Genomic DNA, 16,619 nt, shown 5'->3' with positions numbered 1-16,619 from the left:
GTCTCAGCTTTCTTTCATTCTCAATCTCAAAGAAAGTTCTCTCCATCCAGTTCACATGTGCTAATGCTCAATCAGTACAGTTGTATCGGTGCATGTCTTCCCCTTTCTCTCTTACCTGTATGATGCTGAGAATCTCGTCGTAGCTCAGGTGCTCTCTCTGACAGTTGACCAGGAAGTCGTTGAGTTGAGGAATAGCCAATCCTAACACGCCCAGAGAAGAGTTTTCCACGCCTGTCCCGTTGGTAACAATGCTGGCTGCTGCAATGGCGTCCGAGATCTGCTTCTGGTTGTCCGACATCTGCTGCCTCGTTCGGATAAACAGGCCGAGATCTGAACCATTGCGAGTTAATAAGTCTGCAGCGAGGAACGAGACATTAGGATGGAAGGATGGAGAAAGAAAGAGACACAATGTGGTGCTTGCACACATTTCTTCGGGACAAATGGGGTCATATTATCGTGAATGTAAGAGTCTGTTTTTACCAAGGTCTGGCTGAAGCCCCGTGTCTTTGTCGTCTATGCTGAGGTTTGTGTAGAGAGGAGCAGATTCTGGACTGGAACGACTACAGGGGACAGCGAAGGTGTCAAAGAGCTCCTTCAGATCCTTTCTGCTGCGGATACTGCGAGGGAAGCAACACAGGGTGGAATTCAGCGCAAATGTAAACACCTGAGACAGACAGGCAGTTTTATCAATGTCATGTCAATTTTAGATCAAAAAGTGTTTGCTCAGCAGAACACAACTTTTTTTTATCGATCCAAAAGCTTTGTATATGACTAACTTAAGATGATCTTGTTTTGACTTACTTCATTTAAAATGATTTCAGCAAAAAAGACTGTCTTCGATAGCTATTTGCAATTATGTAACATGAAAGAGTGACTTAGAGACCCAGAGTAGAAGATCTGTTCTACATTGATGCTTCAGAACTTCACAGACTTAAAGATGCATGAAGACAAATGGGTTTGATTTTTATTTGATTTGATTGTTTAGCAAATTAAAAATTAAGAATATGAATGACATGTCAAACATTTTTTTTATTTGTCCTGTACAGCTGGTACAGTATTTAAATCCCTGCTCAAGGAAAGAGTTTCTCCTGAGAATTTTCTTCAGTGTGAAAAAAAAAAAGTCATAAAAAAGAGAAGAGGATCTAGTAGAATAGAGTCTGGTTGATACCTGAATGACTTAAAGAGCTCGACAAACTCAATGAAGCTCATCGTGCTGTCGGAAATCATGAGGTTCTGGAAGCCTTTGAAACAGCCTTTACCTCGACCGTGCCACGACCTGCTGTTCCAAGAACTGCGAGAAACATAGGAGAGATCCAAATCATACAAGAGAGCTCAACATATCACGTTTCCAAGTCTTCATTAACAACACTGAACTCACCCTGGTTGTGACTTGGTATTTCCTGAGAGAATGGGAGAGGACTGTGGGCGAGACTGGTTAGATCCCGCCATGCTGGAGGAGGAAGAGGAGGAGGAAGAGGAGGCTAGTAATCCAGGGCTCTTATTGGATGTAAGGGAGAAGGGTCCAGGGAAGTTGTCGTCTACAGAGGCAAATAAATCAGAGAGTAAATAAAACGTATAAAAACAAAGTGAAATCTGTTTTGAACTTCTGTGAGTTTCATTCCTTGACTTAGTTTGGTGTAGTCTTTGTTTCGTTTTGTTTTTTTGACCTCACTTGCAGCATACATCTACACATTTAGATGCTTTGTGTTTGGTAACAGCTCAAAGTTAAATGTCACCTGGATCATCTTGGTCAATGCTGTCAGACTCTGGTCCATTTCGGTACAGTCCCTCCTTACAGCTCCGTGTTTTCCTGGAAACCATCTCGTCATCTGTGGCGTCCCCACTGTCTCCCTGTGGCGGGTTTATGAACACATACTGCATTTAGTACAAGTCAGTGCAGGAAAAAGTACAGTTTAGTACAGATTGTAAGTTTGCTGTAGGTGAGGACTGAACTGTTAACTGGACCAAAGGTTTGCGATAAGTGTTGTAATTTTTAACCTGTATTATGAGATTAAACGTAAAATGCTGTAAAGGTGGGTTGCATGCCAAAGCACCGGTTTATTCCTGTCAAAAGTGCGGCCTAACTTGTGACCTTTGGATAAAACTGACCCTGACGAGGACCTTCTTCTTCTTCTTGACTTTATCGTTGATGCTGTTTTTCTGGGCAGCAGATTTCTCCACTCCACCTGTACCCATGTTCCACCTGCGCCCACCGAACAGCTCGATGGCGTGCGCCAGCGTCGGTCCCTCGTACCTCCCGTCCTCCTAACAGAGACAACCAGGCAGACATGGAAAAAGTTTTGATGTCAACTTCTGTTTGCTGCACACAGTTAGAAAATATTATGAATTCCAATATGTCCTCACACTCCTTTTTGTATGCAACAATCCACCTACATTTGTTTTCTTGTATATATAAATATATATACCGTAAATTCCGGACTATTGAGCGCACCTGGATATAAGCCGCACCGGCTAAAAATACGTAAATAAATGTATTTGTACATATATAAGCCGCACTTGATTATAAGCCGCAGGTGTCCACGTTGTAACAGAGCTATTTACACAGAAAGACGTGACACAAAAACATTGTTTTAACTTTTAATTAAATACGTACTACCGGTAACATCCGCAAATACGAAGCCTAGTGGAAATCCTTTATGAACAGTGTCTGTAACACGGCTGATGAAAAAGATTACTGTAATACATTTCACAAGAAAAAGTCCATCCATTCACTGCCTCAGAATGACTTCATTACTCACTTCCTCAGTCTATTTTTTGTTGACGCTGTCAGTTTCAACTTTACGTGCAGCCGCTCTAGTTCCTTCTTTGACAGCCGGGTCGATCGCCTTTAACTTGAAAGCTGCATCATATGTATTTCTCCGTGTGTTTTCCATGATGAGGGTGCGTGCATGAAGCGCAAAATGACTGATATTAAGATCCGATGTGACGAGGACAAATGTTTTTGCGGCAGAAGCTCATTGTCCCGCAAGAAAAATCCATAAATAAGCCGCATCCTTGTAAAAGCCGCAGTGTTCAAAACGTGACAAAAAAGTAGCGGCTTATAGTCCGGAATTTACGGTAAATATATCAAAAAAACATATTGGAATTCATATTTATTTATTTTATTTTTTTAAATCAAGGCCATTTCAAATGTCAGGTTCCATTCCCAAACAAACTGAAGTAAAACATAAAACAAAATACCTGTATTTTTAAATGTTGAAGTTTTGAAAATTAAAGGACAATCAAGAATTTGAAAGTATAGTATGTTTAAAAAGGGGGGAAAAACGTGGCGAGAATAAAGCACAAATGTGGAGAAGTATCAACAAACACAAAGAGTTCACCTGATACAGGCTGACGTACTGCCTCCTCAGCCACTGCAGCCTCTGGTCAGGAAACTTCTTTAATTTCCTGGTTGCATTCACCAACTCTGACAGGCCCTTATGCAGCGTCCGTGCAGTGTGGTTAGGAGCCACAAAGTGCAGCAGTCTGGGATCATAAGTTTGGGGATATATTAAACGATGTATCAACGGCCATATCATTTACTGATGGAACACTGTCGCTGTGTAACAGTGTCTGATGGACAGCAGGGGCACTGACCTGTTGTCAGTGGTACTGAGGCCATAGAGAAGACTGAGACCGTTCTCCTCCACTGTCATCTGACTCAGCTTGTTTTGTAAACATACGGTATGGACGTCCACTCCCTGATGACCCAGGAACACTGCCTGCACATTCAAGTCATCACTATGTTAAAATAATCAAAAGTATCATCTAATGAATGATTCATTCTCTTCAAACACACAAACAAAAACTATCTCCAAAGAGGTTAACAAACATTCTTTCAATTGCAGGTTTGAGATTGGATCCAGATCAGATCAATGTGTCCTTTTTTATAACACACCTTCACCACTCCCAGGTCCAGAAGGCCCTCTGTGAGTCCTGCCACCACAGCCTGTCCTAATCCCAGAGGCGGCTCTGAGGGGGAAGCCCCTCCACTCTGAGGCTTACCTGCAATAAAGCAACACATTTGTGAACAGCAGTAAACAGACATTGAACTTTTACAACCAGTTTACATTGTGCATTTGTTACAAAAGACACGGCACCTACCTGTCATATACAAACACTTAACAGCATAATTAAAACACAGAAATGACACAGGATATAGGATTTTTTTTTTATATACTGAACGTCTGCTCTCCCTTTGTTTGAAGAGGTTTAATAGGAGAGGAAACAGGCTTTGTTATACCTCCCTCCAGGATCTTAAAAAGGTACAACCAAATACAAAGAGAATCCGTTTAGCAGGAAAACAGAGGATTTACTGATTTGCTGAGTTGTACAGTTTTGCCTCCATTGTTCAGCAGTTCTGAACTGTTCAGCAGTTCTTGAAGTTTAATTTAACTCCTCTTAAAATCAGTAATATTTTAAGAAGAACAATGTGGGAAATTATAAATATTCAGTGACTGCAGATAGCTAAGGTTCCTCATCCTCAGCAGGAGAGATACATATGCCTTTTAAATCACATCAACATCTTTCCAATGACTCTCTCTACAATCATTTACCCCAGGTGAGGGTTGTGTTGTCGGGTTGAAGTCGCAGAAGGCAGCGAGCTGTGAGGTGGCTGTCATGGTCGTAGTGGATGACTGTGGCTCCCTGCAGCAGAAACTGGTGAACGTCTGGCGGTAGCGACAGCACATACCTGGGGGGGGGAAAAGAGATAACCATGGACGTGTTCACTGTCCGTGCAGCTACCTGTGTGCGTGAGCACACACGTGTGAGCGTGCGTTTCCTACCAGGGAATGAGCTCAGTGCCATGGCTGAAAGCTCTGTGCGTCTCCTCGGTTCCCTGAAACTCCACCTCCTTGCCCAGCGACTCAGACGAAAGGTCGCCCTCTGAATCCGACAAGTCTCCCACCATGAATCTAGACACGGAAAGAAAGGTTATGAAGAACAAGGCGTGTTGGAATTTGAAATCTTGGATTTACTTTTTCAAATGGGAATGTGTCTTATGCATTTATTCAATTTATTTAATTCAACGTACAAATGCAAATGAGGTAAAGGTAAAACATGTTGAAGAAGAAAACAGTAAAAAAAAAAAAGAGCTGCATTCTGGACTGTAGTTTATAAACTAACAAGAAAAAAAGCAGCATGCATTTGTCAGTACACATTCCTTCGACTGAAACAGAAACTGTTAACTCAAATCAATGATTCAAACTGATGACACGTCTCTGACCACTTACAGGGCACGGTTTGATTCTGGCGCCATCCTAAATGAATGCGAGCTAGAACAGGGAGAGAAAGAAGAGAAGAAGCCCAAGATGAGTAAAGAGAAGACAGAGAGGGGTTCTCTACACCCAGTTCTCATAAGGATAAGGATGAATAGCAAAACAAGAAGATGCCAGAGGCGAAAGATCAGGAACAAAAGGAAAGAATTCCTAAACCTCTTTGAGTAAGAAAAATAATATTTATTTGCATTCCTGTGCGGACAAATGAACATCAGATCCCTCGATTTTATCACCAGTTTGAACATTGAAAGATAACTACGGGTCAAAGAGAATGGTCTCGAAACACAGAGAAGATCATCCAGGTCTGCTTTGTACAAACAGCACAGGCCGAGCTTGGAATAAATTCAGTTTTCTGTACGCTTGTGTCCAAGTTAGCTGCCAGCGCAGTGCGTCTGAAAAGTACCAGAGCTCTGTTCTTTCCTGCCCCGACAGGAAACTAACCTGTTATCTTTTTTCTTTTTTTGTTTCCCCCTCTGTGACACCAGCGTTTATGTTAACATCACCTCATCACAATAACAATCTGCAAAATGTGTTCCTGCCCAAAGCCATTATCTTGTGACGGTGTTTATGAAAGACAACTGTGGCGTGACTGAATGTTGAACCAACGCTGCTTTATGTTATCAAATAGGTCACATGGCTTTTTATCAATTCGCCGCTACATGTTATGATTTGATTCTCTCTCATGGTATACAGTGAGAAAGACAAGATTTACATGTTTCCACAAACATCGAAAAACTGTTTCTCTGTGTCACCTCTGTGTCTTATAGCTAGTGTCAAAGTGATGTAAATTCATATTTAAGAAGTAAGCACTAACTAACTTAGTGCTTACTAACTAACTTCTTAACTGAACAACTTTTTTTGCCTTACTGATGTCAAAGAGAGAAGAAAAAAGGTGTCACTGTCTGATAGAACATTTATGTGGAGGTATTTATTTCTGTAAAATGTTGTATATTGTAAGCACTTCAGGTTAGTTTTGCCACGGGTGGGATCTTTTTGGGGGGTTTTTTTCTTTTGTTGTGTTTTTTTTTTCTTTATGTATATGCAACAAAATTCAATAAAAAAAAATAAAAAAAAGAAGTAAGAGGCTAGCCTTCACAATATTCAATTTAAAGGAGGAAAGGTGCATGTCAAGCTTACTTGAAGTTTGGTTTGTGAGATAATAAGATGTGCATGTTATCGATGAATAAAGCAAAACATTGGACTAGAAGTTGAGCAAAGTCTAAAAAAAAAAAAAAAAAAAGGATGAAATGTTCATTAAGCCCAACAACAGATAGCAGTGCACATTTACAGAGTGAAAGAAAGAACGAGTGAACAAAGGGAATAAAAAGGGACGTGCCACGGTTTTGATTGCTTGGCTCACATGCCTTCTGATACTTCACTGTTTATCTAATAAGCTCGGTCATAACTACGCAGAGAGCTCATCCCTCAGCCTTAGTTATTGGTTCACTGTGGGATCAAACATGAAAGCCATTTCTGAAGAGATCCAGAGCTACCAGGCTCTGCCAAGCCGGAGATCTTTGAGCCTTTTGGGGGTAAAAAGAAAATGCTCGAAAGCACGTGTAAGAAAAGGAGAGGAAGGAGGGAAAACGTGAGACTGACTGATTGCGGCAGCGGTCCTTGAAGGAGTTGTTTCGGGATGAAAGGGATGGGCCAGTAGAAGAAGGACTGGTGGACGCATCGTCAGGGTCCTCTGCCTCCAAACTACGATTACAAGATCTGAGGAGCGTGAAGACAAGAGCGCACGAAATGTTCGATGTGAGAAAAAAAACAGAAGACACTTCACTGAGTGTCCATGAGTCAAAGAGTTATTTCATCTCCTCTACAGGTACCTGATAATCTGGAGGATGTTGCTGACGGTGGCTTCCTTCTCTGGAACGTGCAGGCCGTCTGAACCAGAACGCGACATGAAGTTGTGCTGGCCGCTGTACTCGGATACAAACTGGAAAGAGAGGCAGACAGAAAGAAGAACACGCAGGATGAGGTCTGCTTCTTACGGTCTGACTCTGGTCTGCTTTTTCATGTTAGCTCACGGTTGTTGACTGCACCTCTATTGACTCCTCCGTGTGATCTGGGGGCGGCTTGAGGCTGATGATGCTTGCTGTTCCGTCCAAAGCGTCGCTGAGCTCTTTCAGAAAAACCCCACAGAACGGCACCACCTGTGAGGTGAAGTAAAGGCTTTATTTTAATGTTATAGCATCATTAAATAAGTGAGACTCTTTTAAGACTAAGTCATCCAACATATTGATGACAAAACTGGACCACATGAGTGAACCGTGTCCCACCTTGCATCCTGGGATATTCAGAGCTCTGGTCACAACCTTCTTGTACTCAGCAGAAGACTCGTGCTGAGCCATGGCGTCCTTCAGGCTCCTCATTGTTTCGATGTCAGACTGATCCATGAACTGCCACATCTTGAGCACTTTACGGGACCTGAAGGATAAATAAAATGTCAAATATCAGTCGGAAAACCAGATTATTTATTATTTATTGTGCAGGTATTGTTATTCAAACTTTAAAAAAGCTACCAAAACACTGTTGTACATCTCTGTATAGGGTATGTGGGTGAGTGAGTGAGTGTCTGATGTGTGCCTTTAAACCTGAGTCCAGCCAGGAACTCCATGACACTGTTGTAGTTTCCCATGTTCCAACAGCACTTGGCCACATGGACGAGGTAGGAGAACACTTCCCTCTTCTCCTCCATGGAGCCTGCAGTCAAGATCAGCCACGTCACCCAAGAACTCACCTGAGGAAACAGAGTCACAGCAACACATTGGAAAGGATATGAAATCGGCTGCTGAATACAAACAAAACTGAGGGAAAAATGAAATATTGTCTGGATTACCGGTTTGATATTTTGCTGCCTTTACAATATGACAACATACACGATGTGAGATGACTTTTTAAAAAAAGTTGATATGAAGTGCCTGAAGAGCTACAACTCACTGACTGTTTATGTTTCTCCTCAATACAAATAAATCTAAAAAAAAAAATATTTGTTGTTTTTTTTTTATTATTTTTTATTATTTTTAGAAAAAAAAGTCCAGAAGCTTTGTAAAAAAAAAGTGTACCTTGTTTATGTCAACTTAATATTATTAACTATTAAGTTAAAAAACAATTTTTGCAATGTTTATTGGAAATGTTCGCAGTGCATTAAAGTATTAAAAACACTCAGTTATACAAAGTTTTGTTTTTCACCATCAACATAACTAAAAAGCAACAGGAATAATAATCCTCTATGGGGATGAAAGAAATGATCACATAGGCCTTCAAGGATCCAAAATGCTGAGATTAGCTCCAGTAAAAGTTGTCACGGTGAACTTCTCTGATTGGACAATCCATATGACGGTTCATCTTATCCATCTAATCAGAGGAAAGTCTGTGACAACAAGGCTGTTACTAGGAGTGTTAAAACCCAGCGAGACATGAGACACGAGCTCCACAGCCCAGTGACGCTCAGCTGACTCTCTGTGTTGTGTGTGTGTGTGTGTGTGGTCTTACTCGTGCTCATGGCATGCTTTTGAATTCTGGTATGGCAGGCTGTGTCTAAAGCGGTGATGTATGCACAGGACCCTGCCAGCTGCCCGCACACACACACACACACACACACACACACACACACACACACACACACACACACACACACACACACACACACACACACACACACACACACACACACACACACACACACACACACACACACACACACACACACACACACACACACACACACACACACACACACACACACACAGAAGAAAGAATGAGATCAGATATCTATCAGCTGCACGCTGTCGCTGTGCTGACTGCCCTCAAGTTCTCACAAGAGACACAATGTAAGAGAAAGATATGCATCAGTGAGAGCTTCCTTTGCCATTCTCTGAGACTGACACGCATGCACAGTTTTTGACGCGCTCCTTCTCTCCCCACTCCGCTCAACTTTACTCAGACAGCTTTTTACATACCACACCATAGTGTGTATGTCTCTATGCATTTGGACCTCATGAATGTCTTCACAAGCGCACACACACACAAAAACTCCCTAACCCCCTTGCAGGCGGTAAAAACATCCCCCCCCCCCGGTCCAGAGTTCTGTTACCGGGTTATGTAAGGATCTGTAAGCCCACCTCAGTCTGACTTCACAGGGACTAAAAAAAGCCAACGAAACACACACACACACACACACACACACACACACACACACACGTAAAGAATATGCAGAGATTTGTTTGATGTTGTTTTGTTTTTTTTAACTTCCTTTTTCATCGATGTCATCTGAGCCAGGAGACTTGAAAACCCGACACACCCCTCCCCATGTACACAGCACAGAGGATTGCATACCTACTGAAGGTATGAGGACATAGATCCTCACATATCAACCTCAGGCACTCACTGTATATACAAGTGAACACACAGTATATACAGACATCTTCGATAAGGGCCTGTGCATACACACATCCTACCTCATAAACATATATTCTACAGTCGATGATAAAGAGCGACATTTTATTTTTTCAGACTCAACAAACCGTCACACTATTACCGTGGCTACGTTTCAAATGAGGACACGCAGCGATGTGAAGTTTTCTCCTGATCTAATATGAGGGGAAAGCAAGCAAAGCATTCGATGCATTCCTGCGTGATAGAAACATGAGCGTGAAGCGGGGGGGTGCGGGCTCAGCTCAGGGTGGGGAAGGTTACTGTGAACATGAAATCCATCTCGGGCCGCCTCCACGAAGAAAGTTCTCACTGACGTCGACTCCCTCTCTTTACCCAGACTGACACCCCTGAAAGACACTCCTCCAGCCATTTCCCAAAGAACTCGTCGAGGGAAGTTCAAGGCTCAGTTTTATTCTTGATCCCCGGAAAATAAACAGAAGAGAAAACTGTGTGACCACGAGGACCACTTACGACATGACACCGTGCGATACAAGACGGCGGCAACAGGAACGTACTAAACAATGAAGCGCTGCGATCCACTTTGCTATTTTTTGTGCTCCCAGTAATCACAAGTATAAACATTTTCCAAACCCTTGTGTACTTATCCCTTCTTACTGCTGGAAGTGCTGCTCCTCCCTCGTGGGATAATCATTCGATGTCGTTGAATGGCTAATCAACGGATCTTAGGGTGGGTCTGTTTTCTCCTCAGTAAAAGATCAGCTTAGACGTGGAGGAGACATCTTTACTATTTTTAACGAAGAGGATGAACCACTTTGACACCTCGGTTATCAGGACATGTGGAAAAGGCTACAGGGACTGAGCTTTTCCCTCGACTCAGAAGGTAACTGAGCGACATCCGCGTCGTTTGCTCGCCGCCGATTTTGCTCATGAAATGGAGCAAGTGTGATGAAAGCTCTTACCCGGCAGCGGTTTCGCTCGAGCTATCTCGAAGATCGACCGACAAAACCACGTGACGTGAAATGCGAAGCTGTCCCTGATCTCACCGTCTTTATCTCTTCTGTCAAATGCCCTCGCAGAACCTTGGAATCAACTGTCCTGCAAACAAAATGCAAACTTCAAATCTCTCTTTGTTCTCACAACGCTGGTGTACCAGATTAAACTGCACAACCTTATCTTTGGTGTTTCAGTCTGTAATTAGATGGATCACTTCTGAATGAGCTGATTAGATTCATCGCATGCAGTGATTGCTCTCCAACCTGCGGCTTCACTCAGACAGACCAGACTCACAGGGTGAGGTTGCTGTAAAAGAACATCAGTCCCGGGGGCTGTTTCTTGAAGAATCTACCGTATGTGACTTACTGACAAACAACCCCGCTAACCTACAGACTCCCTATCTGTCCCTCCCCTGCTCTGTGCGTGCCAGGATGTGAGCACCCGAGTTGAAAAATCTGCCATCAGTCACTTGTACTCAGCAGATGGGTTGAGTTACAGTCACCATCCGAACCACGCCGACCGTCTGCAGAGAGGCTTTATGAATCGCCACAGATCAAGGCAGCGAAGAGTTGGCATATCTTCTGATATTCCACATCGCATAAATGTGTACTCAGTGTTGTGTGTGCGAGATTATAGACAGGATATGAAGGCATGCTCTAAATATAGAGAGAGAGAGTGTAACAGAACACAAGAGCAAAACAAAAGGGATGAAAAAAAACCAAACAGATAAGGTCAGGGGATGTACAAATAGTGGCCTTAAAAATAGCAGTTGTTTTATTCATGATGGTTTGATCCCCCTTTGATGTCTGTGTGTCCGTCTCCATCTGGGCTTGTGGTATGAGTCCAACCATGAGGGTCAGCCTCTCCTTGATTCATCAATTACATAACCGAGGTTGACAGAGAGCGATTACACACTCAGCGCATGAGCACACCCTGTACTCCTCCTGTCAAAGTTCAGCACTCCACAGGGAGACGTAAACTGCTCGGACATTTCAAACTGCAGAATCACTCGAAACCATTTGAGTTTGTTTGTTTTTTTTTTGTAAAAAGTCAGTTAAAAAAAATAATCTCTGGGATCGATTTACAAACGATTTGTTGTTTGTTTTTTGTTGTTTTTTTTATACCTGGGCCTTAAAGGGCTCAATATTTACATTTCTGAGCATTTTTCATCAGAAATAAGAGGAAACTCCAGCCGCATCATCTTCTCCATCAAATGTCTAAAAGTGAAGCCACCCGCAGGCTTCATCAGCGTCTGCTCTGTTGTCATTTGACTCTCACTCCATTGTGCCCGTATATGGCTACAATGCACATTTTGTGTGTCTCTCTGGCTTAAATGAAACCAGCTGATGGGAAAGGCATGCAAACTTAAAGATGACATCATCATTCTCTTCCAATCTCAAACTCTCTCACTTTTTTTTTCTCCCTCTTTCTGAGCATTTCAGAGATGTGATTGTTTATTCTCAAAGTCACTCACCAGGAGAGACACCAGGCCCAGCAGAGAAGCTCAAGCCAACTTACACTGCTGTGAGTGTGTGTGTGTGTGTGTGTGTGTGTGTGTGTGTGTGTGTGTGTGTGTGTGTGTGTGTGTGTGTGTGTACGCTTGTGTACACACTGTGTGTGTTTCAGTCAGGGGCGGATAGGTTGGTATGACTCAGACAGCAAATGCAAAAAAAAAATAAAAAACCCAGAAGAAGAAAAACAAAATGACTGGTCTGCTTTGAGTTCCAGGTTTTAGCGTTCATGTCAAATCTCGAGGCACGTTTTGATTCTGTGCGATGATGTCATGCACGGCCGTTAATACGTTCTCTCTGGAGCAGGAGACGCGCTGTTTTGTTTCATCACGAGGTTTCCAATAGGTGCGTTCTCTTTGTCAAGATGGATATCCTGTTTTTATGGTGTCATTTGAAAAAAGTCCTTGAGGGCATTCAGGAGTCAGCCCATAAAACTCCTCGACATGGTTTTCTGATTGGTATCACTTCTTTTCAAGTGATCTCATTCTGACCTCGATCATACCGTAAAAAAAAAAAACTTGTTTGAAGTAGAGTTTAAACAAGTAGGGAATCGTTAAGAGTCATTTTTCAAACATAGATGACTTTAATTTGTTGGTTGTAGTTGCAAGGTTTTGCTAGTTTTCTTTGTCTTTTATGAAACTGAATTTATTATTTTGGGAATTGGACTTCTAGACTTCTTCTCTAACATGAGGAAACCTCCTTCATGATATATGACGGACTAAACACATGTTTCAGAACAGACTGCTCTCAAAAGTTATCTGTGTATGACACACTGTATGAATGAATAACAAATGTGTGACTATGATAAATAGGGGAAAAAAATAAAACATTCTGAAGTCTGACAAATTTGATCAATTTAAGTAGCCTCACCTCATTGAATCGTGCCACTAGGTCCTCCACAGCGTTGCTGCGCTGAGCATTCTGGGTAGGCATGGCAGGCGCTGACAGCGAGGCCTTGAGGCTGGGATGGCGTTTGGTTTGACACTCAGGACTGCCCAGATCTCGAGTCAAGAAACAGAGGTAGTCCAAGGGGAAGACCTGCGCGTATGGAAGGAACAGGTGAGAGAGTTCGAATATACACTCGGGTCTTTCTCATCTCATCTCATCTTATAAAAGTTAAGTAGGATAGCAGAAGAAAATCACACTTTAAATAGATATTACTCCTTTTATATTAGATATAAATCAAATAGATAAAAATATAAGTGTAGAAAAAAAGATATGCAACAATCAATAATCAAAGAGCTAGTAAAAATGATGCATTAAAAAAGGAACAGTTGAAATGCCAGTTAACTTAAAGATGTAAGTGTGTATAAACAATATGAACACTATCTCGCACACAGTGCATATAAGGATGGAATGTTATTGCACAAATTGTCCCATAAATAAATATTGCTATGCGATCAAATTTAAAAAATGTTACCATGTTAAAAAAAAAAGCTACAATAATGTATATTGAATTGTTTTTGAGTTTTGTTTTCTAAGCATTCTTTACAGAAGATTTTATGAACTTAAACTGATTAACTTCATTGAGAAAAAAAACAAAAAAAACACTGACTGATGGATAGAGCTCATACTCTTCCTCATACAAAAAAAAGGTTTAAAATATTCTTCAAAGATATGTTTGTGTTTGTGGATGTTTCGCCCACCCGTTTGTAGAGCTGCTGCTCTTGCTCGGTGAGGATACAGGCGATCTCCTCGGGAAACTGAACAAGGTGGCGCACATCTGCCAGCTCCTTGCTAATCCCACTGATGCTGGGAGGAAGAGAGCCGCTGCTGCTCATGCTGTTGGCCAGCTGACGCTCTGCTTGGACAAACAAAGAGAGGGAAGAGACGGTGAATTTAAACACTGTTGACCCTCTCTTTATCACATTGTGAATACAGCGAGCTGGTATTGCGGCGAGATTGGAAGCCGGTGGAACACATCAACACACAGTGAGGACGAAAGCAGGACAGACAATAAAGAATAGACAGAAAGAAGGAGGAAGGAGCTGTCTTTAATAACATCTCGAGAACACGGAGACTGCTGATTCTGAGACGAGTAAAACAAAACCGAGAGAGGAGGGAGGGGTTCAAACTGAGACGTCGATGTACTTTGATGTTTCCCCTTTCACCATAAAAGTTTAAAGCCTCGAAGAAAATGTGCATCCCTTTTCCAGGATTAACATGAACGTCTCAAACCTTCTGAACCATTAATCCCTGCATACCACAAACTCTCTCTCCCCCCCCAACCCATAAGGACGAGCGGCCAAGAGCAGCCTGCACACTTCAGCCTCAGCAAGTAAACAGCATTGATCACCTGCCAGCTCCTGTGTTTGGATTTCAGTCAAGTCAATTAGTCTTACTGCTTACACACAAACAAAGCTGTCCTCATTTCTGCTAACAAAGATCTAATGGACACTTTCTTCCCCGGTGCTGGAGCTGCCAGGTAGGCAAACTGTACACTGTTGGGATGAGTGCCACATAAACTATCAGCCCCATTTCCACTGAGGGAACCTTTCCAGGGACCATTTACACTTTGTTCAGACAATTTTCACCAGTATTAAAACTGCAGTAATAGAATCTTTTTTTTTCTTCTTTTTTCTTTTTTAAGAATATTTTTCTGACTTACACTAGATTTCTGATTCTGTATTTTGCAGACTGGTCTAACCTAAGGTTGGTCACTGCACAGGAGACAGAAGGGAGTCGTTGTTCTCGTGGTTGTATGAATGTGGATCAAGCGTTTGTGCATTGCCTCTTTTTTCTCAGCACTGTATCCGTGCTGTACTCCACAGGAGTCGGCTTAGCGCGTAAAACCAATGAGTTATACAATGTTTACCAAAGCATGAAGGAAAGGAGATGTATATTAACCTGATTTAAAGCCAGGAATTAGACAGACTCTTTCTGGTTTATGTAAACTGTCACAGTCAAGAGAAAATCACCTTCCCCACTCCCACAGCCTCACACACACAGTTCGCAAAAGTGTATGCTTAAACGTATACAAGAACACACTTAAAGGTCGTCCTTGGTAACCCTTGAGATGTTCAGCAGGTAGCCATGGTAACAGCAGTAACTGCTCCGCAGAAAAAAATTGCTTATTTGCACAGTTTGATTTGTGGATCCGGCTGAACAGCTCCGACAATGAACTCTGCGCGCGTGTGTGTGTGTGTGTATGTGTGTGTGCGTGCGTGCGTAATAAGAATATTCTTAAGAGATGGAGGGGAACGTACAAAAGAAGCTTATGAAAAGATGACTAGGAAGAATAAAGTGAAAGACACTTGCATTGAGGTCAAAGCAAATAAAAAAAAAATCAATCAAGAAAAGCCAGCAAGAAAAAAAAGGGATGGAAAAACAGAGATAAAGGCAAGAGGGACAAGGAGGGATGGAAGTAGAAAAAAAAAGAGAAAAGACAAAAAGAGAGGAAGAGTGAAATGGAGCAGGTGTGAACTCGAGCAGAGTTATTCAGCACATTTGATTAAATCCTTAAAATGTTCAACAGAGAGACTCACTCGAGGTTATCACTCACAGGTTGTTTGAAATTCTCTGGAAGTGATTTTTTTTTTTTTTTTTAATAGAAATATTTGCTTTGAAAGAAAGCGACGACTAAAAAATAGTCAAGATGTGGATTTCTATGTGGGTCATCCCATTCTTATTTTGTCAGCAGCTTTTTGTGTACAGCTAAATTGCCTTAAAGATCTGCTTGATGATTTCTTCCATACAATCTCGAAAAAATCTCGGGGGAAAAAAAAAAAAAAGAAAAAAAAAAAAAAGAGTCCTGTCCAGAATCAGAAAGCAAAGTTTAAACGTCTAAGACCTCCAACCAACATCTTCCCACGTCTACCTGAGACCTAGATGTGATATTTGAACCCTTCTGAAGTGGAAATGGAGACACCATCACATGACTGATATGAATTTCATGACCCAACATAAGCCTCTCCCATTCATTTATTCATCCTTTAAAGTGGGGAACACGCAGGCAGACGAGGCGAAGACAAAACGCTCTCAAGAGAGAATGAATTAAAGCCAAAGTGAGCGACCAGAGCGGTTGTCATTGCAATCAAAACAACACCACTGTTTCAAATCGATAAACACACAGGCATGACTGAAATGTTATCATCCATCTCATGCGTCTCTTATCGTTTGTTATTCCAGATATTTCGAACCGATGCCTGCAAAGCTTCACACAAACAGCGCAATCATCTTCGACGACGACGACAGAGAGCTGCGATAAATAAACTCTGGGGCTGAGATGTGGGGTCACTGTGATAAGTGTGTCTAATAAAAGCTGTTTGGACTCCGGAGACGAAGCCTGCTGACCCGTTACACCAGTGTGAGACACGCTGATGAGTAACAGCGAGCATGCAGTGTGTGAGAGCGGGACGAGCCGAGCCTGCGCTAATGTACCATGAAGCCTCTGTGATTTTAATGCAGAGGTTTACTCATCTGTAAGGCAGCGCTG

The 16,619-nt window shown here is 42.1% G+C and overlaps 1 protein-coding gene across 3 annotated transcripts in view; it reads right to left on the bottom strand.

Annotated features, from left to right (window-relative positions):
- plce1 (phospholipase C, epsilon 1) overlaps positions 1 to 16,619 on the bottom strand; it is a 75,925-nt gene that overhangs the window by 16,287 nt on the left and 43,019 nt on the right. For 2 of the 3 annotated variants that reach the window (XM_079333745.1, XM_079333747.1), the window contains exons 7-24: positions 13,831 to 13,988; positions 13,055 to 13,222; positions 7,877 to 8,022; positions 7,562 to 7,709; positions 7,325 to 7,435; positions 7,109 to 7,218; positions 6,879 to 6,995; positions 4,788 to 4,916; positions 4,557 to 4,693; positions 3,899 to 4,005; positions 3,598 to 3,722; positions 3,342 to 3,486; positions 2,110 to 2,265; positions 1,737 to 1,851; positions 1,379 to 1,538; positions 1,169 to 1,291; positions 481 to 617; positions 116 to 354 (exon numbers count right to left, since the gene is read on the bottom strand). In XM_079333745.1, the coding sequence (XP_079189871.1) occupies positions 116 to 354; positions 481 to 617; positions 1,169 to 1,291; positions 1,379 to 1,538; positions 1,737 to 1,851; positions 2,110 to 2,265; positions 3,342 to 3,486; positions 3,598 to 3,722; positions 3,899 to 4,005; positions 4,557 to 4,693; positions 4,788 to 4,916; positions 6,879 to 6,995; positions 7,109 to 7,218; positions 7,325 to 7,435; positions 7,562 to 7,709; positions 7,877 to 8,022; positions 13,055 to 13,222; positions 13,831 to 13,988 (2,531 nt within the window). The remainder of the gene's footprint in view (positions 1 to 115; positions 355 to 480; positions 618 to 1,168; positions 1,292 to 1,378; positions 1,539 to 1,736; positions 1,852 to 2,109; positions 2,266 to 3,341; positions 3,487 to 3,597; positions 3,723 to 3,898; positions 4,006 to 4,556; positions 4,694 to 4,787; positions 4,917 to 6,878; positions 6,996 to 7,108; positions 7,219 to 7,324; positions 7,436 to 7,561; positions 7,710 to 7,876; positions 8,023 to 13,054; positions 13,223 to 13,830; positions 13,989 to 16,619) is intronic. The other variant, XM_079333746.1, reaches the window with a different exon arrangement.

Source organism: Symphodus melops (genome assembly GCF_947650265.1).
Source record: "Symphodus melops genome assembly, chromosome: 21".
NCBI lineage: Eukaryota > Metazoa > Chordata > Actinopteri > Labriformes > Labridae > Symphodus > Symphodus melops.
This window is presented reverse-complemented; position numbering and strand designations above follow the sequence as displayed.